This window comes from Galeopterus variegatus, unplaced genomic scaffold (genome assembly GCF_000696425.1).
Source record: "Galeopterus variegatus unplaced genomic scaffold, G_variegatus-3.0.2 Scaffold267, whole genome shotgun sequence".
Classification (NCBI taxonomy): Eukaryota; Metazoa; Chordata; class Mammalia; order Dermoptera; family Cynocephalidae; genus Galeopterus; species Galeopterus variegatus.
In genome coordinates this window covers 609,145-630,235 of record NW_007726378.1, presented here as the reverse complement: position 1 = coordinate 630,235, position 21,091 = coordinate 609,145, and the positions used below count along the sequence as shown (strand labels likewise).

The 21,091-nt window shown below is 41.6% G+C and overlaps 1 protein-coding gene across 1 annotated transcript in view; it reads left to right on the top strand.

The window, feature by feature from the left end:
* The window catches only part of EIF3B (eukaryotic translation initiation factor 3, subunit B), a 26,839-nt gene extending 5,785 nt beyond the window's left edge, over window positions 1-21,054 (top strand). The window contains exons 3-20 of the mRNA XM_008566756.1: window positions 836-1,028; window positions 3,427-3,546; window positions 3,925-3,982; window positions 4,174-4,302; window positions 4,593-4,750; window positions 7,906-8,037; window positions 8,120-8,186; window positions 8,621-8,667; window positions 10,327-10,537; window positions 12,095-12,167; window positions 13,466-13,588; window positions 15,295-15,373; window positions 16,257-16,395; window positions 18,169-18,294; window positions 18,862-18,939; window positions 19,428-19,536; window positions 19,761-19,879; window positions 20,886-21,054. Of these exons, the coding sequence (XP_008564978.1) occupies window positions 836-1,028; window positions 3,427-3,546; window positions 3,925-3,982; window positions 4,174-4,302; window positions 4,593-4,750; window positions 7,906-8,037; window positions 8,120-8,186; window positions 8,621-8,667; window positions 10,327-10,537; window positions 12,095-12,167; window positions 13,466-13,588; window positions 15,295-15,373; window positions 16,257-16,395; window positions 18,169-18,294; window positions 18,862-18,939; window positions 19,428-19,536; window positions 19,761-19,864 (1,946 nt within the window). The 3' untranslated portion in view covers window positions 19,865-19,879; window positions 20,886-21,054. The remainder of the gene's footprint in view (window positions 1-835; window positions 1,029-3,426; window positions 3,547-3,924; window positions 3,983-4,173; window positions 4,303-4,592; window positions 4,751-7,905; window positions 8,038-8,119; window positions 8,187-8,620; window positions 8,668-10,326; window positions 10,538-12,094; window positions 12,168-13,465; window positions 13,589-15,294; window positions 15,374-16,256; window positions 16,396-18,168; window positions 18,295-18,861; window positions 18,940-19,427; window positions 19,537-19,760; window positions 19,880-20,885) is intronic.
* Window positions 21,055-21,091: the final 37 nt, after the last annotated feature.

Genomic DNA, 21,091 nt, shown 5'->3' with positions numbered 1-21,091 from the left:
GGGGGGGAACCCCCTTTTTTTTTCCCTTTTTTTTTCGGTTTTTTTTTTCCTTTTTTTTTTTTTTTTTTTTTTTAACATAAAAGAATATCAGACAAGGAGTTGCTTGTTTTAAAACTTAATTGAAAGAAAGTGCCTTGTGGTGGCTGTTTGCATGGGAGAGAGGTCAGGGAAGGCTTACTCCATGAAGTAGTCCCCTCACCCTCTTTGGTTTTTTCCAGATTCTCTTGTGAAAGGCTGTCTAGTTCCCCTGCATAGAAAAGTATGAAAATATCTGGGAACAGGAAGATAGAAGAGTGTGTCTCCTTGACACATTTCTTTTTAATTGTTTTCTGTCCCAACTCACTGAAGAGAAATTTTTCCTCCCTGAATAATTTCTAGGCACTTGTATTCACTAAAGCAAAAGTGCTGTGAATGTGTTGAGCACTTTATATTTACTTATTTGCTAAAATCTTCTGTAAAAAGTCAGATTTAGAATCTAATGTGATGGGATTTTGCTTAGATGTTGCTAGAAACTTTTTGAAATCTAGCGATCTTTGAAAGATCTAGTATTGGATATTCTTCAGATTTTCCTCATTGTTTGCATTTTGCATTACTGAAGTATCTTTAAATTATTCTTTTCAAATATTCTGTCATTGCCAGGAATCAATGAACATATCTTGACGTTTACTATCACAGTCAAAGGGAATGGGAAGAGTTAAAATCTTCCCAATTCTTTCAGGTTTAAATTTTGAAGCAAGATAGGATCATTGCTTCTTGGAGATTTGTTCCATGTGCTAAGTTAATGTATTAATGTTTTTCTTGGTTTTGTTATTTGACAAATCTTTCCGTCGTGCAGAATTACTGGGAGATGTACTCAAAGATCGGCCACAGGAAGCAGATGGAATCGATTCAGTGATTGTAGTGGACAACGTTCCTCAGGTGGGACCAGACCGACTTGAGAAACTCAAGAATGTCATCCACAAGATCTTTTCCAAGTTTGGGAAAATCACAAATGATTTTTATCCAGAAGAGGATGGAAAGACGAAAGGGTATGTTCTCCTATCTCCAAAGTCTGTGTTTGCCTTGGTGTCTGACACATCCTCATGACCTTGTGTTGAAGGAACTCACTGCAAATACACTGCATGTCTTTTCATGGCAGTTCTGCCCCCTTCATTTATTCAGGCCACCACCCTCAGCTGGAAGCTCTAAGGAGCCAAGATTTGGTCCTACGGTCATCAGATAGGAGGTGGTGGGAGGAGGAAATTACAGTATTGTTTTTGAGTTATTATAAGTTGGCTGCTAAGTTGTTAAGAAATCAGAGCTTGATATTTAAATCTTCTGCTATCAGAACAGTAATTGACGTAAGATACATCCTAGGTAAAGGCATTGATGGATCTGGAATTGGCAGAATTTCAGGAATATTTTGCATATGGAATTTTATTGATTCTGATTTGCTTTTTTCACATCTTAACATCTCTGAAATGGGGGTGCTTCTTTTTTTTTTTTAAAAAAAAAAAAGATGACCGGTAAGGGGATCTTAACCCTTAGCTTGGTGTTGTCAGCACCACACTCAGCCAGTGAACGAACCAGCCATCTCTATATGGGATCCGAACCCGAGGCCTTGGTGTTATCAGCACCGCACTCTCCTGAGTGAGCCACGGGCCGGCCCTTTTTTTTTTTTTTTTTTTAAAGATGACCGGTAAGGGGATCTTAACCCTTGACTTGGTGTTGTCAGCACCATGCTCACCCAGTGAGCTAACCGGCCATCCCTATATGGGATCCGAACCGGTGGCCTTGGCGTTATCAGAACTACACTCACCCGAGTGAGCCACAGGCTGGCCCGGGGATGCTTCTTGCAATCTAGATGAAAGCATTGCGTCACTGCTTAATTAGCAACTTTTTTTTCTTAGCGTTACCTAAAATAAGGGTACGGCTTTTAAAAATAATGTTAGCATGAGGTGTGTGTCCTATAGTTTGCTTTTTGGTTCAATATTAGGTCTTCCATGATAATACGTGATTGTAATTTCTTCATTTTAAATGCTGTGACATTCTGTTCTCATATGACAATTTTTCTGCTTTCCTATTGATTGACATTTAGTGCTTTGAAATTATAAACAGTCTTGTACCTGTCTCCTTTTGTACAAGGATGAGATTTTCTTTGTTATACCTAGGAGTGAAACTATTGAGTTGAATAAAATGTCCGTCTTCAGTGCCACTAGGTAATGTTAAATATTGTGCTCTAGAGTAGTTGTTACCAATTTATACTGCTGTGAGTGGTATATGAAAGTTTGTTGTTCCACAGTCTTGTCACACTTTCTCCATTAAAATTTTATGTAAATATCAACTTTTTTTTTTAAAAGATGACCGGTAAGGGGATCTTAATCCCTTGACTTGGTGTTGTCAGCACCACGCTCACCCAGTGAGCGAACCGGCCATCCCTATATGGGATCCGAACCCGTGGCCTTGGTGTTATCAGCACCACACTCTCCCGAGTGAGCCACAGGCTGGCCCAAATATCAACTTTTGAAACTACAAACAAAATAGTCTTACTTTTATAGGAATGAGAAGAGGATAAAGTATATTTTTTAAATTAAGGTTTTGAAGTTTTAAAAAGTACTTAGAAGAGTTTTAATTTCTAGAAAAATTACCAAATACAGGTAATGCTGCTGACCTTTTATATTTTGGGAACTAGGGTGAAAGATAACCTCCTTTTGACTGGCAGTTGCTTGTATTACATGTTTAGTTATACCTTTGTAATTTTGCCTGTAATACACAATAATAGACTATATTTTCTGATTTTTTAACAACTTTATTATGATAATTGATATGCAGTAAACCTGCATAGTTTTAAAGTATACAATTTGATAAGTTTTTTTGTTTTTTGTTTTTTTTTTCCTTTTTTTTGTCTTTTTTCGTGTCTGGCAACGGATCGCAACCCTCAGTGTCGCGCCCATACCGGACCGGGACCGGCAATGGGATTGCAACCCTCGGTGTTGCTCCCGCACCTCGCTCAGCCAGTGAGCGGGAACCGGTCTGTATATGGGATCCGAACCCTCGGCGGGAGCGCCACCGCACTCCCAAGCAGCGCACTGCAGCAGTGCGCCACCGGGCTGGCCCAAGTTGATAAGTTTTGACATATGTTATTCATTATGAAGCCGTCACCAGTCAAGACAATGAATATTTTGATTAATTAACTTTTTTTTAATAATTTATGATTATGAAGTTAGAGACTTTGGATCTTCCAGTTAGGACTTTGTTCTTATTTAGGGAACTACTTGGCTGTGATTTGTAATCAGTTTGACTGCCTTGGCGACGTAGCAGTGAGATGAGTCACAGATACTGAGGTGGAGGGCTTATCTGTGGAGAGCTCTTGGGTGTATGTACATAGCGTGACCTACCTGATCTTAAAGTCTGCACCTGTGCAACTTGCCCTTTTTCTCACTTCAGATATATTTTTCTGGAATATGCGTCTCCTGCCCATGCTGTGGATGCTGTGAAAAACGCTGACGGCTATAAGCTCGACAAGCAGCACACGTTTCGGGTCAACCTCTTTACTGATTTTGACAAGTGAGTTCAGACTTAGCCATGAGAAAGTGGACATTAACAAGTGCATGGGTGGCTTGGCGCTCCTCAGTGGATGCTGGTGGCCTTTCAGGTCGTTCACATCTTTGCTGGTCAGGCCACTGCAGGACCACTCCGTATCCCTACGCTCCTGGCCAGCAGCATAGGGATACAAAATTATATCAGTTTATTATACCAGGTATTATACCAATCACCAGTTATTATACCAATCAAAACTTGTCTGTTTCCCACCTCTTGGAGTGGGCAGGGGAGAGCACAGGACTGCCCAAGATCGAACGACTGCTAGAGTTACTCTTCAGTTCACTTAACCTCTTGCTCCAGTCATTAATGTGTGTTATTCAGCAGTTTCTTTTTCTCTTCCAGGTATATGACAATCAGTGATGAATGGGATATTCCTGAGAAACAACCTTTCAAAGACCTGGTAAGTTGTATAAAATCTGTATGTATGTGGTCAGAAGAAATGCTGGATATCTTGACTTTTGAGATTGTAAATTCCTTGGGTAGTTAAAGATGTTAACTGAATTTGTCATCAGAACAATAGTTGGGATAAGTTTTCTCTGATTAAAATTAATGAAATGTTACTATATCCCTTGCGTTTGGTTCTTTTTTTAGGGAAATTTACGCTACTGGCTTGAAGAGGCAGAATGCCGAGATCAGTATAGTGTGATTTTTGAGAGTGGAGACCGCACTTCCATATTCTGGAATGACGTGAAGGATCCTGTCTCAATTGAAGAAAGAGCAGTGAGTATTTGCTGCCATGAGGGAGACTTACCTCTCCTGTGTTTCCCTAAGAAAGTGGAACTTTGTTTCTATTAGAAACTAGTGGAAGAACAGGTGAAGTTTCATTTTCTTTGAGATTACTCTCTGAGAACAACTTTTATTCCTCTTTCAGCTGTGGAATAAGTTATGAGAAGTGAATAGGGTTCTTATATATTTCAGTTAAGAGTTTGAAGAGTAGATTCATTATAGAAGGAGGGGTCTTCGTGTTTGGCTTTTTGTTGTATTAACATTGGCACTACCTTTTTCCACAGAGATGGACAGAGACATATGTGCGTTGGTCCCCTAAGGGCACCTACCTAGCTACCTTTCATCAAAGGGGCATTGCTCTTTGGGGAGGAGAGAAATTCAAGCAAATTCAGAGATTCAGCCACCAAGGGGTTCAACTCATTGACTTCTCACCTTGTGAGAGGTAAGCTCTACAAAAATGCACACGGAGTCTTTATTCCCCTCGTGCCAACCTGGTACAAATAGCTTTGCAAAACTTTTTATTTCTCAGTAATTTCAAACTTAATAGAAAAGCTGCAGGAGGAGTATAAAGAACTTATATAAAGTTTTTACTGAGATTATCTAGTTAACATTTTGTTACATTTGCCTTATTTTTTCCTCTCTTCAAATATTTATACATATATTTTTTTCCTGAGCCATTTGGGAGCAAGTTGGAGTATCATGTTCCTTTACCACTAAGTCTGTCTTCCTAGGAATGGGAAATTCTCTCAGCACATACAGTGCAGTTACTGACTTGAGAAAATCTAACATTTATTTAACACTTTTATTTAAGGTACTGCCATTTTCTGATTTTGTTATTTAACCCAATAATGTCTTGAATATGAGGGTACTTTAAAAAGTTCATGGAAAAATAGAATTAAAAGATAATATGAATCTTTTCCACGAACTTTTTGAAGTACGCTTGTAATATTTATTTCCCTTTAGTTGAGGATTTGGTCCAAGGTCATGTATTTTGCAAATAATTTTTCTTAGGAAGGACTTTTTCTTATGTCTATGTAGTGGAGATTTGTGTGAGAAGGTGGAGCGTGAGGAAAGCGTGAGGAGCTGTAACCGAGGCCCACAGCGTCCTTGCCCTGTGTGTGCTCTGGGCTTGGAATGCCCTCTCCCTACTGGTTTTCTGAGGCCCTGACTAGGGCTTGTCTCCAAGGTCTTCCCTGTGTTTCTGGTGCACTCCAGTCTCAACCTTGTGGTGTTATCGCCCCTACAACAGTCCAGTATTTTATATGTAGTCTTATTTTATTGTGGGGCTCGTTGGTGGCTCCCTTATGTCCGAGTGCTACTCATACTAAGTGTTGTGCCTGTTTTTCTTCTGAACTTTTTATTATAAAAATGTTCTAATGTATAGAAAACTAAACTAGTGATATCTGTATGCTAATTACCTAAGTTTAGTGATTTCTTTATTTTGCCACATTTGCTTCAAAACGTTTTTTTTTTTTTTGTCTTTTGTCTTTTGTCTTTTTCCGTGTCCGGCAACGGATCGCAACCCTCAGTGTCGCCCCCGCACCGGACCGGGGACCGGCAATGGGATTGCAACCCTCGGTGTTGCTCCCGCGCCTCGCTCAGCCAGTGAGCGGGAATCGGTCTGTATGTGGGATCCGAACCCTCAGGCGGGAGCGCCACAGTGCGCCACTGGGCTGGCCCCTTCAAAACGTTTTTTAATATTTTGAAGTAATAGACTTCTCTATAAAAGTATGTGTCACTACAAAATAAAAGTGTCTTCCAACATAATCACAGTTCTAGTGCACCTAACAATGTTAATAACTTCCTTAGTAACATCTAATGTATTGGCACATATTCAGATTTCATAGCTGGTTTGTTAGAACCTGAATCCAGTCAGGGTGTACACATTGCATTTAGCAGTTGGGTCTGCTAAGCCTCTTTTGTTTTGGACAGCACATCATTCTCTGTTTTTTATCATACTGACTTGTTAAGACGACAGGACCAGATGTCCTTAAACTGTTTCACCTTCTGGATTTATCTGATTACCTGAGGCATCATCTAACTTGTTTCTTTAATCTCGTTTTATTTCCTGTAAACCTTAGGTTTTATCTGATGGATATTTCTTATTTATTTATTTTTTTTTAAAGATGACTGGTAAGGGGATCTTAACCCTTGACTTGGCGTTGTCAGCACCATGCTCTCCCAAGTGAGCCAACCGGCCATCCCTATATGGGATCCGAACCCATGGCCTTGGTGTTATCAGCACCACACTCTCCCGAGTGAGCCACGGGCCGGCCCGATATTTCTTAATTTTGATAAAGAGTGTTTAAATAGTGTATTCTTACATTACCCATTCATTTCCAACTATTTCGCATATGTTTTTGGTGGATAATGTTTCTCATTCCGGCAGCAACATTGTAAAATTGGATTCACGTAGAGATTCTTAGCATGATCTCTGTACCAAGGAAACATAGAGATATATGATGCTTTCTCTATTTCTTCATCTCCTGTGAAGCCATTCTCAGTTCCTTCAGGCATTTAGTTCCACCTGTATTCCTGCAGACATTGTTTAGGGTCACTACACTTGCCACATTATGTTATATTTTATCTGTTTACACATGTTTCTCCACTCAAGAACAGAGACTGGATTATCTCTTCCTCATACTGTACTTTACAAAGTTCCTAACACATGAAATGCCTGAATGGGTGTATGTATGAATGCTTTGGTTATGTAAATGCAATGTGGAAAAACCTGTTTTTCAGTTAAATGCTTCATCAGTTTCTGAGTATTATCTTGTGGGTGGAGGTGACTGATGCCATCATTTTTAATCTAGCTAATCAGAATGTCAAAGAGCCTTACTACAAAGAAAAGATGCAGTCAGTGAAAGCACTATGAAGAAACTTGCTAGGGGGCTGTTTTCTTTCTCATTGCGTTTGTTTCTGCCCTTCCTACCTGTCATTGTTATATGGGGGCAGTTTGGTTTAAGATATTAATACTTTGTGTATACTAAGTGAACAGGTGCTACAGCTATAGACAAGCCAGCAGTCACGTAAGTAATTGCTGGGAGATAATTGCTTGGAGAAGCCTCTAGGCACAGAAGTTTCCCATCAGACTTATACTTGCTTTTGAACCAAATTGTGACCGTCTACTCTTTACCTTGTTAGTCTTAATTAAACATAGATGTAGCGTGAAAATTCCATATACCTCCGTTCTCTAGACTGCTTGAGCAGACTTCTACTTGGGATCTGTTTGATCTTTCCTTGTGCTGATCTTGATGGAGAAGCCATTTATGGTGACCCTTGCAGCGCCCTGGTGCCAAGAATGGATGGGTGCCTTGTGCCGTGAAAGTGCTTGTTTCGCTCTGTTTTTTGAATAGAATCTCCTGATGGAAAACGTCCGGTTGGAGAGCATTCTTGGAGTGTGTTTGGGGAAGTGCAGTTCCATGAGTCTCAACTGCTGTTCTGCCAGGGCCCTGTGCCTGTAATTTCCTTAGTTGTCTATACGGAAGCTCAGCCTCTTTCCACCATGTAGTGGGGACAGATGCTCACCATGGGCACTCACAGAGCTGTGATTCTCACATGACAGGAGATATACAATGTATTCCCGCTCTCTTATAGATACCTGGTGACTTTTAGCCCCCTGATGGACACTCAGGATGACCCTCAGGCAATAATCATCTGGGACATCCTTACTGGGCACAAGAAGAGAGGTTTTCACTGTGAAAGCTCAGCCCATTGGCCTATTTTTAAGTAAGTAAACCAAAGCAATGACCTCTTTGTAGCCTTTTCTTTTTTCATAGAAATAGGCTGACACTTCTTTTTTTCTTCTTAGGTGGAGCCATGATGGTAAATTCTTTGCCAGAATGACACTTGATACCCTTAGCATCTATGAAACTCCTGTAAGTAATGTTAAATATCTAAAAACCAAACTTTTCTGTCAGTTACTTGTAGTCTTCAATAATTTTGCTTGAGGATGTATAGTACTTTTCCTTAATTTGTGGTAGAATGAAAAGGAGGAGGAGCTTTAATATATGCACAATAAAGGCATATTTTCTGTGACTTTTCAATTTCTCATATTCTGTATTGTGCTCTTTTACCATGCCTGCCCCCACTTTTGCTGCTATGGGAAATTAAGGATAGGAGTTAATGAAATTGTCTTCAATAATGTATATTTTGCTTCTGCGGGTGAATTGTTCATCTGTTACCCTCTGTGCTTAAACTACTTCCTAGACAAACTCACATTGGAATCTCATTTCCTTTTTAAAAAAATTGTATGTGTTTTTGAGACATTGGCATGATTTGACTCAACAGTAACCCTTGTTTTTTTGGGCAGTCTATGGGTCTTTTGGACAAGAAGAGTTTGAAAATCTCTGGAATAAAGTAAGTGAGTGTTCTTACCAAGTCAGTATCTTAGTGTGTTCGGGCTGCTGTAACAAAATACCATACACTGAGTGGCTTATAACAGCAGAAATTTATTTCTCAGAGTTCTGGAGTCTGGAAGTCCAAGATCAAGTCACCCGCGGATTTGGTGTCTGGGGAGGGCCTGCTTCCTCATAGACAGCCGCCACCTCACTCCAACCTCACATGGTGGAAGGGATGAAAGATCTTTCCAGGACCTCTTCTATAACAGCATTTGTCTCATTTATGAGGGCCACCCTCATGGCCTGATAACCCCAAGAGGCCCCACCTAATGCCATCACCTTGGGGATTAGAATTTCCATATAAGAATTTGGGGGGGTATAAATATTCAATTTATTGAGATTGGTTTTCTTTATTTGTTCTCCTTCCTTTAGCACTCAGTTTCTAAACAGTTGGGTAAAAGAAACATTGCATACTTGTTCTAAACACAAAGGATGGCACATGCGGACTACTTACTGACTAGGCCGCTTGTTAGTGGACTCCTCCACTTTCACACTCTCACTCTCAGCATTTCTTGTTTCCTGTGCACGTCAATAAAATCTTTGAGGCCAAAGAGTCTTAGGTCTGCTTCATTTCAGGTACCTTGTCTATGAACTAGAAACTCTTGGAGGGAGTTTTCAGCCTTTTAAGGAAGAGGGGGAGACTCTGCTTAGTTGAAAGATCTTCCTTATTACTCTCGTGATCTGTGAGGTGGGGTTTGGGTAGCCTTTAGTTTATTACAGCTCATCTTCAGTCAGAAGAGTGGGCACATTTTTATTTATCTGAAAACTCTTGGAGCTAGTTGATATTGCGGCAGTGAACTACCAGCAGTCTGAGGACATTCACGTTCTTATTCCTTTTATTTTTACATTCTTGGGCAGAATTATGGCTTATAATTAAAAGTAAAACTAGGACGTTGCTTCTCATTAAATGCGAAACAAAGAGAATGTAGCACAAATAAATATGTTTTCCACATGCATGAACTCATGAATTGTCAGTTGCAACAGCTATCCTATAGAGTGATTTATACAATAGAGAGAATTGCTCTAAGTCTTCCTCATTCCTCTTACACTTTTTTTTTTTTAAAAGATGACCGGTAAGGATATCTTAACCCTTGACTTGGTGTTGTCAGCACCACGCTCTCCCAAGTGAGCGAACCGGCCATCCTTATATAGGGATCCGAACCCGTGGCCTTGGTGTTATCAGCACCACACTCTCCCGAGTGAGCCACGGGCTGGCCCTTTCTTACATTTTTGATTTGGGGGTTTCCCCTTTTTGTGCTTTAATTTTTCTTTGGATGTCATATAGCTGATCCCTCAGCCTTAAATTTACTTCAGTTGCCTTGTAGCAGCAGTATGTGGCGGTTAAGGGTATGGGGGTTACAGAGCCTGGGCTGGAATCCTTATTAATCTGCCGTATAACAATGAGTAGGATATTAACATCTTGCTGCACATAAAGCACCTAGAACAGTGCCCCTGTGGAGTAAGCTGTCAGTTAAGTGTTATTTGTTGCTGTATTAATGGGGGTCAGTGTACCAATATTGAGTTTTTACACAGCAAATGAGTTCTTCTGTTCTCTTCTGCTTTTCAATTTTATAATCACTTAGTCTTTGCATAACATTTTATTTTCTTTGTTCTGCAGAGACTTTTCTTGGTCTCCTGGAGGTAACATAATAGCCTTTTGGGTGCCTGAAGACAAAGATATTCCAGCCAGGGTAACCCTGATGCAGCTTCCTTCTAGACAAGAGATCCGAGTTAGGAATCTGTTTAATGTTGTGGATTGCAAGCTACACTGGCAAAAAAATGGTGATTACTTGTGTGTTAAAGTAGATAGGACACCAAAAGGTACCCAGGTAAGTGGATGCCAATAGAAATAGATTATTTCTTATACTTAGCTCTAAACTAGCTACCATATTATTTGGAGGATATTAATAATTTTTTTTTTTTTGTTAAATCAAATTTGTGGGTTATTTTTAGACCCAGCTCCTATTAAAAGTAGTTAGCTGACATGTCATAGCTAGGGCTCTTGTCATATGCTAGCCAAATTGTATAATTTTTTTAAATAAAACTTTTGAATAGATAATACATTCACATAGTTAGAGTTCAGAAGGGAATACAGTAAAATCTCCAGACACTCAGTTTTCTTCTATATTGGTAGTTAAAATATGTATATTCTTTTAAAGCACAGAATAGTATGCTCTACACAGTTTTGCACCCATATTTTTTTGTTTGTATCATGTATTTATCAAAAAAATTACCTGAGTTTTCCTTTTAGTGGAAGTATTCCTCTTCTCTTTACATTAAATTTTTTTTATTGACGTATAATTCACATACTATAAAACTCACCCTTTTAAAGTGATGAGCCAATTCAATGGCATTTAGTATATTCTCAGAGTTGTGCAACTACCACCACTAATTCTGGAATATTTTTATCACTCCAAAAAGAAACTCCGAACCTGTTAGCAGTCACTCACCACTCTCCCACACTCCCTGTACCCTACTGGCTCCTGACATTTACTGATCTACTTTCTGTCTGTGGATTTTCCTGTTCTGGACATTTCATATAGGTGGAATAATACAGTATGTGGCCTTTTCTGTCTGGTTTCTTTCAGTTAGCATAATGTCTTCATGGTTCATCCATATTGTATCTAGCATGTGTCAGAACTTCATTCCTTGTTAAGGCTGAATAATATTCTATTGTATGGATATACCACATTTTATTTATCCATTCATTCATTTATTCATTGAATGTGTTATTGACATCTTTGGGCTATCGTGAGTAGTACAGCACACTGCTTTTTTTTTTTTTTTTTTGTCTTTTTCGTGACCGGTAAGGGGATCACAACCCTTGGCTTGGTGTCACCCGCACCACGCTCAGCCAGTGAGCTCACCGGCCAGTCCTATATAGGATCCGAACCCGCGGCGGGAGCGTTGCTGCGCTCCCAGCACTGCACTCTCCCGAGTGCGCCACGGGCCGGCCCGGGCACCCTGCTTTTTGACACAAGTACTTCTTGAAGATCACGGCTGCAGGATATGCTACCGTATCAAAATAGTTTAATAAGTCCCCATTGTTGGATCTTTAGGGCCCTTCAGAACTTTGGCAAATAAACTGCAGTGAGGATCCTTGGACCTATGTATTCATGGCTGTACCTGTTAGGGTAGCTTCTTTGAAGCAGAATCTGGGTCGGAGTAAAATAGATGCACATATCTCCAAATTATTCTCTGTAGCGATTCTACCAATTTATGCCTCCATCAGCATTTGAGAGTGCTTGTTCATCAGGAGGGGTGTAATGTTAATCACTTTGTATGTTCATATGTGTTTATCAGCTATATAAATTTAATCTCTATCAATTTTTTTCTCGTGCTTTCAATTTCCAGAATGTCACCCCTTCCAATTTTTTTTTAAACAGGGTGTTGTCACAAATTTTGAAATTTTCCGAATGAGGGAAAAACAGGTACCTGTCGATGTGGTTGAAATGAAAGGCAAGTTTCATTTTAGTCATTTTGTAGTTGAAGGAATGAGCCTTATGTGCCAATTTACACATGACTTTTAATACTTGATTTTATTTATTATTATTTTTTTAAAGAGATGACCAGTAACGGGATCTTAACCCTTGACTTGGTGTTGTCAGCACCATGCTCACCCGGTGAGCTAACTGGCCATCCCTATATGGAATCTGAACCCGTGGCCTTGGTGGTAGCACTACACTCTCCCAAGTGAGCCACGGGCTGGCCCTTGACTTTTAATACTTTAATGTGAATTGTCTAAGTAGTGTGGTCAAGACTCTCAATTCTCACCATGAACAGCTGTCTCTAAATTACAAAGCATATAAGTTTTGGGTTTTCTTTTATCCTTTCCAATCTCAGTCTCTTAACAGTTGCTAATTGAAGATGACCCATCTTTTCTCCCCCATACCACTGTGACACATAGCAGAGAAGCAAGGGCTCTAGTCATTTTTCACACTTAAAAGAGTGTGCAAAGACCAGATTTTTATTCCAAATTTAGGGATTTGCAGTAAAAGAGGCATTCATCTCACAAAACAAATGCTGTCAGTCTAAGGAACCTTTTTTTTTCAAATTTCTAAAGGTGTATGCTTATTTTTCTTGGTTGTTCCTTGAATGAGTTACTTGCTATTTGCAATACTGATTTTTCTTTTTAACGGAAAAATTCATTAATTGTATTTTACAAAGCTAATTTTACTTTCACGTGCTCAAGACTAGTTGTTTTGACTCATGAAAACTGTTCAATGCTGTGTTTCTGCCTTTAGGTGGAAAACTTGGCCAGTGTTTTCAGTTTGTTTGGCTCCTTTGTTTTTGTTTTGCCGGGGAGAAAGGGAGAAAAGGAAGGGGAAAGTACACACATGAGAAAATGTGAAACATGGCCACCCTGTCAGGGCAGACAGACATGATCAATTTCTCAGGAGGTCTTAGAATTCTACTGTAGGTACAACATTGAGTGTAAGACAGGGGATGTCCTCAAGCTACACAGGACATCCATCAGCTCATCACAGTCCCACTGTGATGTGACTCTTAGGAAATGTAGATTCCTGGTCTGCTGAGGAGACGGTTTCACATAAGTCATCTCACACAAATTGAATAAGTTGCTTTTGAAACTGCTGATGTGTGCCTTTTTTTGCTGTTGCTTGCTCTGTGGTCCTTTTAATGAATTTTAAAATTTTGGAGGCATTTCTTTAGTTGAATAGTGAACATTTTAACTGATCAGGAATGTTCCTGTAACTGACCAAAAAGGGGGCTAACTCTTTTGTTGTTGTTGATTGTAGAAACCATCATAGCCTTTGCCTGGGAACCAAATGGGAGTAAGTTTGCTGTGCTGCATGGAGAGGCTCCGCGGATCTCGGTCTCCTTCTACCACGTGAAAAACAACGGGAAGATTGAGCTCATCAGTAAGTAGTCTGGCCCCATCTCAGAAGTGGATGAGCCTCCTTCCTTAACAAGTTAACATAGATAAGAGTTCTTGGTCACTGCTCAACAATGAACATTGGCCTAGGAACATTTCTGACCATGCCTGAATTCACATGTAAATAAATCCACTGTGCGTTTAAATGACACAAAAGATTGGTGATAAGGATGGCAGTGACTCACTTGAGGGAGCACTTCATATCACAAAGAGCTCAGGCTTCTGGGAGCTCCCCATTGGGCCCTTAAATTTAAGTCAGCATTTCTGAGTCTTTCATTCTCTGCCGTTGTTTTGAGTGAAGGCTCTCTTTTTCCTCTTATGGCTGTGGCTGCTGTCTCTGAGTTTGGGGGTCACTTCCCTGTGGACATGCCCCTAGCCCCTTGGTCTGGATCAGGTCCCTCGATGCGATGTCCCTCTGCAGCGGCCCTCACCTTTCTCACGGTGACTGCTTGCTGTTGCTCCTGGCCTGGGCTGGGTTCCCTGAGGACGTATGTCTCTCTTACTCTTTCATCCTTGTATCCTTAGTGCTCAGCACAGAGCTCAGCACACTGTAGAGACTCAGTAAATACTGTGGGATTGAATGAGCAGTTGCTTTTGTTGCTGTTTTCTTGGCGACTGTGAGGTAGTCTCAGGCTATGTTCCACACATTCCCAGTACTTCACACAGGACTCTGGCTGCCTGCTGCCCTGCTGGCCTTACCATGGAACTATGATTGTGGGTTTATCCCGGTACCTGAAAGGGATTTGTGTACCTTAGGAATAGCTATCAGACGACTTCTGCTGTACCTTGTCATAAAACAGGTTATACAACACAGCAAGTAGAAGTACCTTCTACCTTCTGAATCTTTTGCATACTGTGCCTTTGTTGAGGTTCGGTATTAGTGTTAGGATCATCACTTGTACTCTGTTATGCATTGGTGTCTGTTGGGGGTTGTATGCTTATGTAGTTTTTCTGTTTGTCATTGGTGTTGGTCAGGGTGATGTCTGCCTTCCCACTTCTTTTCCCCTCCCCATTCTGTTCTGTGTGTCTTCTGTGAATCTACTGCAGGTTAAGAAAAAAGATACCCCAGATTGTTAACTCTGTGTTTGAAGTGCAAGCTCACCTCTTCATTCGGTGTGCCTGAGGCCCCTTCAGGAAGTAAAGAGTTAAAGTATTTGGAAAGATAATAAATGAATCAGTTTTTATGAGCAACAATTTAAAAGGTGTTTGCATCAGTGGGAGAGTGGCTCTTGGTCTATTGGGGTCATCTCTTGACAATCTGATGGGAACTCTGGACCTCCTCTCTCTGGTTTAGAGTCACTGCAATAATGAATATTTGCTGTAAAGGGAATTCTTTGTCCAATTACCAAGTGAAATAAAAAAAAATAGTATTGTAGCTTCAAAATATGTTGTTTTTTTTCCTTTTCCATTTTTCTTTTGTGTGTGTGTGTGTGTGTGTGTGTGTGTGTGTGTGTGTGTGTGTGTGTGTGTGGATCATAACTTAAGGTATCCTTAATGATGGATTTTCTAAAATTGTTTTCAGAGATAACAAACAGGTTTGGGGTATAGAGAGTGAATTGCTAAAAGTCTGTTTTTACCAGATCTATCCATAGGGGGCAGCGTGAACCCATTGCCAGGTTCTTCAGCCTTGGCTGCACTTTGGTTGTAGAACCATTTATAGAGACTTAAAATAGATACTTTGTTTTCTTCCAGAAATGTTTGATAAACAGCAGGCAAACACCATCTTCTGGAGTCCCCAAGGACAGTTCGTTGTGTTGGCTGGTCTGAGGAGGTGGGTTTCTACGATCTGAGCCCATCATTGTGAGTAACTCTGCCTGCTGCAGCCAAGACCTGACATAGGAGCCCTGTGTTTCACTCTGGGCTATGAGTAGCCACAGTAGTGCTCTTCCTGAGAGTCTTGGTAGAGAGAATATTCTTACATTAACGGGATTATCCCAGAGTCAAGTAGATGGGACATTATTATACCATAGTGTGTCCATCATACTCCCGAGACTCAGGCCAAGACCAAGCAGCTTAGAGTAATCACTCGCACATGGTTTCTTTAAGTGAATGAGCACACTTATCTGCATGTTGTAATTGCTTTGTGGTTAAAAAGGTACCTTCCTGGCAATCTAGTTATACCCTCATGTAAAATCCCATTTCTTCTAGCAGGAAAAATATTTAATTAGACAACTGTGAGACTGTCTTCACCTGTATGGCTGGTATAACTACAAGAATTTTAAAATGTACTCTTCCCTCGCTGCCCTGCTTCGTTGCTATTCCAACAGAGTATATGGACATAGTGAAGAATGCCTAGCATTCTGCCTCCGAGTTGAAAGAGCATTCTTTTGTTTTTTATTTCCCCTGTTTCATTGTAGACACTTATTGTATTTTTGGAGGCTTACTTAGCCTCACATAGCATATTCTCTAGAAATAATAGTCATAGCAGACACATAGTACTTATCACGTCCACTGTGTGTGTCATAATTCAGTAAATCTTAACAACAGCTCTGTGAGATTGTTACTGTGATTATTTCTGTGTCAGTGATGAGGCAGCTGAGGCAGAGGATGGGTGATACCTGAGGGAACCCCCACAGCATAATTCCTCTCAAGTGGAGCTGTTAGGGGAAAATATGCATCTTTGTGCAGACTGCCTGTTGTGTTTATCTCCACAGTATGAATGGTGCCTTAGCATTTGTCGACACTTCGGACTGTACAGTCATGAACATTGCAGAGCATTATATGGCCTCCGATGTTGAGTGGGATCCTACTGGGCGTTACGTTGTCACCTCTGTGTCCTGGTGGAGCCATAAGGTATGGAGACCTTTGTAGCCTCAGCAGTAGAATGAAATTAGGCAGTGCTGGGCTTGTGCCAACACCCTGTGCCATCCCGGAATCTCAGAAAGAGCACCAAGCCTGGCATCAGTTCTCACCCACATCTCATCAGAAAAAGCTATTCTGTTTTTAACTTCTTGAAATCTTCACCTCTGTCTTTAGCAAAACATTTAGACTCGTGTCAGTGAAAGGAGAAGGAGGATTCTGAGATTGCAGAACAGGCAGAGCCATGTGTAGGGGCAGCATCTGCTGGTAGAATGGGTCTTATCCTGGGGCCCAGGGATGCTGAAAGGTGGTGAGAATGTGTTGTACACAAGCATTTTTCTGGAGTCAAGGAGCCTTAAAAAAGACCCATAACCTAAAAAGTTTTGTATTTAGAGACTTTTTTAAAAAATGCCTTTAAAAAAAAAAAAAAAGATGACTTGTAAGGGGATCTTAACCCTTCACTTGGTGTTGTCAGCACCACGCTCTCCCAAGTGAGCTAACCGGCCATACCTATATAGGGATCCGAACCTGTGGCCTTGGTGTTATCAGCACCACACTCTCCCAAGTGAGCCATGGGCCGGCCCAAAAAATGCCTTATTTTTTTTTTTTTCCTTATTGTCTTTTTTCGTGACCGGTAATGGGATCGCAACCCTCAGTGTCGTGCCCGCACTGCGACTGGCAACGGGATCGCAACCCTCAGTGTCACGCCCGCACCGCGCTCAACCAGTGAGCGGACCGGTCTCTATATGGGATCCGAACCCTCGGCGGGAGTGCTGCCGCGCTCCCAAGTGCCACACTCTACCGAGTGCGCCACCGGGCTGGCCCAAAAATGCCTTATTTTAATCGATTGAGGTATTGACAGTTGAACGAGTTCATGCATATAGAGGATATGAGATCAAATTAGGGTAATTCTGTTTAATGAGATAATGAACTTTTAGAATATCAGCTTCCGAAATATAACTGAGAACAGTGTCTTGAGTAGATATCTTTACATTCAGATCATATTTTGCCCACGGCTATGTCCAGATGTCACCACAGTGAGCCTGCCTTGGTACTTTTTAAAAAAAATGTTTTTTTTGTTTTTTTGTTTTTTGTCCTTTTTTTTGAGACCGGCCGCACCGTGCTCAGCCAGTGAGCGCTGTGAGTGCACCAGTCATCCCTATATAGGATCTGAACCCGTGGCGGGAGTGCTGCTGTGCTCCCAGCGCTGCAGTCTCCCGAGTGCGCCACGGGCTTGGCCCTAAAAAAATGTTCTTAAACTGTTGACCACTTTGTTTTAGATACAAACACTTAACTCCCAAACTGTTGGTCTGCAACAAGGGGATTATGCCAGAGTATAAATCAAGGCACTACTTCCTTCACTGAGGAAGTTTTGATATGAAAACAAAACGTCAGCTGAAATGACAGTGTATTTAGTGATGTAGTTAATTTATATTCTGACGCAAGTTTCTTGTTGCAGATCAGTAATAAGCAGGTGTATGCTTTGGTTAGCACAGTTTTTAACTACTGCACATGCTGCACTCTATAATTTATTACATAACTTTTGTAATGTCTTTTCTTTAATGACTTCCTTCTACTGAAATGTAAGCTCAATGAAGGCAGAGATCTTTGTTTTGTTCTCTAATGTATCCCAAAGTCTAGAACACTGTTTGGTAAATGGAGTAGTTGATGTTGTTGGCTCTTTTGACAGTAAAGATTCCAGTCTCTGTCTGTCTTGTGTAATTTGCGGGAGTGGAGCAGCTTCACGTGACCACTGCTCTCTTCTAGGTGGACAATGCTTACTGGCTGTGGACTTTCCAAGGACGCCTTCTGCAGAAGAATAACAAGGACCGTTTTTGCCAGCTGCTGTGGAGACCTCGGCCCCCAACACTCCTGAGCCAGGAGCAAATAAAGGTGTGACATGCCCACCAGGTTCAGGGGATGTCAAAGCAGTTGTGGCACTAAAAGAAAAATAGGGGTTTTTTTCCTGTTATTGTTAGGGTGGTGACGAATAATTAATAGAATTATTAATAAGTAATAGAAACATAACATTTACAGGTGACTCTTGGAAGAGATGCAAGAACAGTGAGAACTAAATAGAGAATAGTTTTAGCATAGTGAATGTAAAATTTCATGTGGTTTGAGGAAATTTTGCATAAACTGAAGGGGCAGGCAGATGAGAAGATGCCAGGGGCTATTAAAAGTCTTGGAGAGATTAGGAGAGATGTCCAGGATTTACATAATTATTGTGAAATAGGCTGATGGTTTTAGGTCAAGGCAAAGAGGAGAGTGTAAATCCCAGGAAAGAAACTCAGTCTTGACAAGGTGAAACTTAGGGAAGAGATAGCATGTTTGTGTGCTCCTGGAGAGCTATATTCTGTTAATCATCGAGGATGTCATTTCATATTAACAACTTTGAAGATTGCGTTTGTGGTTCTTGCTTTGAATGGTAAATCCTGAGTGACTTATCTTTTGTTTCAGCAAATTAAAAAGGATCTGAAGAAATACTCTAAGATCTTTGAACAGAAGGATCGTTTAAGCCAATCCAAAGCCTCAAAGGTTAGCCTTGTTCCCAGAACTGAGGGATATGCTAAAGATAGCCACAGTCCCCTGTTGTGGGAAAGAAGGGCCAGCATGAGAGTTGTGGGAGGGAGAGGATGTTGTGTGTCTGCTTAGAGAAAAGATAGAAAGAGCAGCTTCTCTCCTAGAGACACTGCTTTGTTCTGCTGAACCCTGGGGTGGATCAGCAGCCAGGAGCTGTGGGCTGGTGCAGGCACTTAGAACTCATGGCCTGACGGTAGCCCTATTGGTGGCTGGGGTTTTAGTTACAGAGGTGGGAGCGTGGCAGCGTCAGAGGAAGAAAAATGAGATCTAACATATCTCGCCATTCCTGGCCTGGGAGTCTCTTTAAATAAAGTAGTTTTGACATCATTTTATTAGGTGCACGTTACTTGTGGCAAACTGTTTTCACTTTGCTTAAGCAAAAAACATGATAATGGTGAGTTAAGTATTAGTTCTGCACCTTTCCGCCCTAACTTTATACTTAGGAATTGGTGGAAAGGAGGCGAACCATGATGGAAGATTTCCGAAAATACCGAAAAATGGCCCAAGAACTCTACATGGAGCAGAAAAACGAGCGTCTAGAATTGAGAGGAGGTAACTTAAAGACTCTTAAATTATCTAAAAATTGAGAGGATTCCCCGGGCAGAGCACATAGTTGTTCCAGCTACCCATGAGCAGAGCACAGGTCCTGCTGTTTCTCACTGGACCCTCGGCTGGCTCCCATGGTCTGAGCTCTGGAGGCTGAACCTAAAGGAGTCAGCACAGTCATCATGAAGCATCTACACCCCATCGGTTACTCTTGCTCTTCCTCATCTCAGGGGTGGACACTGACGAGCTGGACAGCAACGTAGATGACTGGGAGGAGGAGACCATTGAGTTCTTTGTCACTGAAGAAATTATTCCTCTTGGAAATCAGGAGTGATCTGAGAGCACTGTGGTAAGACTCCCCTCCAGACAGAGAACTTTTTTTTTTTTAAAGATGACCGGTAAGGGGATCTCAACCCTTGGGTTGGTGTTGTCAGCACCACACTCAGCCAGTGAGCAAACCGGCCATCCCTATATAGGATCTGAACCTGGGGCCTTGGTATTATCAGCACCGCACTCTACTGAGTGAGCCACAGGCCGGCCCCTCAGACAGAGAACTTCTGATTAATGTTCCGTTGGGTATTTTTTGTGTGTGTGCTTCTGCTATTATCCCTGTAAATTAGAAAATACCTTGCTTAAATGTGAGTGAAAATGCTATGTTAGGTACCTAAGGTTAGTAAAATCTTAGGTGCGAGGTGTGAGGAGTTAGTGCAGACCCAGCCTTAGGGGCATGAGCAGAGCTTGTCCTCTGGACCTTTAGGATGTTGGGTCACGAACGGGCCTCGGCCAGGGCAGACCCTGGTGCTTGATGTGCAGTGTCAGGAGTTGTGGGGAGACCAGCACCTGATTGTCTCCAGATGTCTTACCTAGTGGACAGCCTTGGTGTGTCCACCAGAAAGGAAGGTTGGGCACGAGCAGCTGTGACTCCCAGTGGTGGTCAGTCACTGACAAGAGCCTTCAGATAGCACAAGAGCTTATGAGTATTCTGGGGCTTCTTCAGTAACAGAGGCAGGGTTCCAAGATCCCACACCTCACAGGTGTGTGACTTTGGGTGCTTGGATGTCACTTGATTGCTGTCCCCGTGGCAGGGAGTTGCTCACGGCCCACTTGGGCGAGTTGTGGTAATTCGCGGGCTTGTTTCCTGTGGTCCAGGCCTCTGCTCAGCTCGCTGACTGCATGTTGAAGTGCTCCGACGTCAGCCTAAAGCAGATCTTCAGGGCCCTTCCAGCCCTTGAGATATTATTGTTTGGGGTTGCCATGCCTTCTCATTCAGGGGATGCAGCCAGTGGTAATTGTTCCTACTGTGGTTCACTCACCAAGAGGCAGGACAGGAGTAAATGGTGTTTCCTGTGTTGCAGCATCACCGCGTCTTGTGCTGGAGCTGAGGTCATCCTTTTGCAGAAAGCCTACACAACTCCTGAATTTTTACCTGTGCTTTCTCTTGGTCGACTGTGAATGCACCTGGGATTCTTCCATCTCGACACATTTTTGTGCCTTTAAGCCCCTGGTGTCCACAGTGGGGAGGTTTTAAGGCACTGCTTTCAATCTCTTCTTGTTTGGGGTT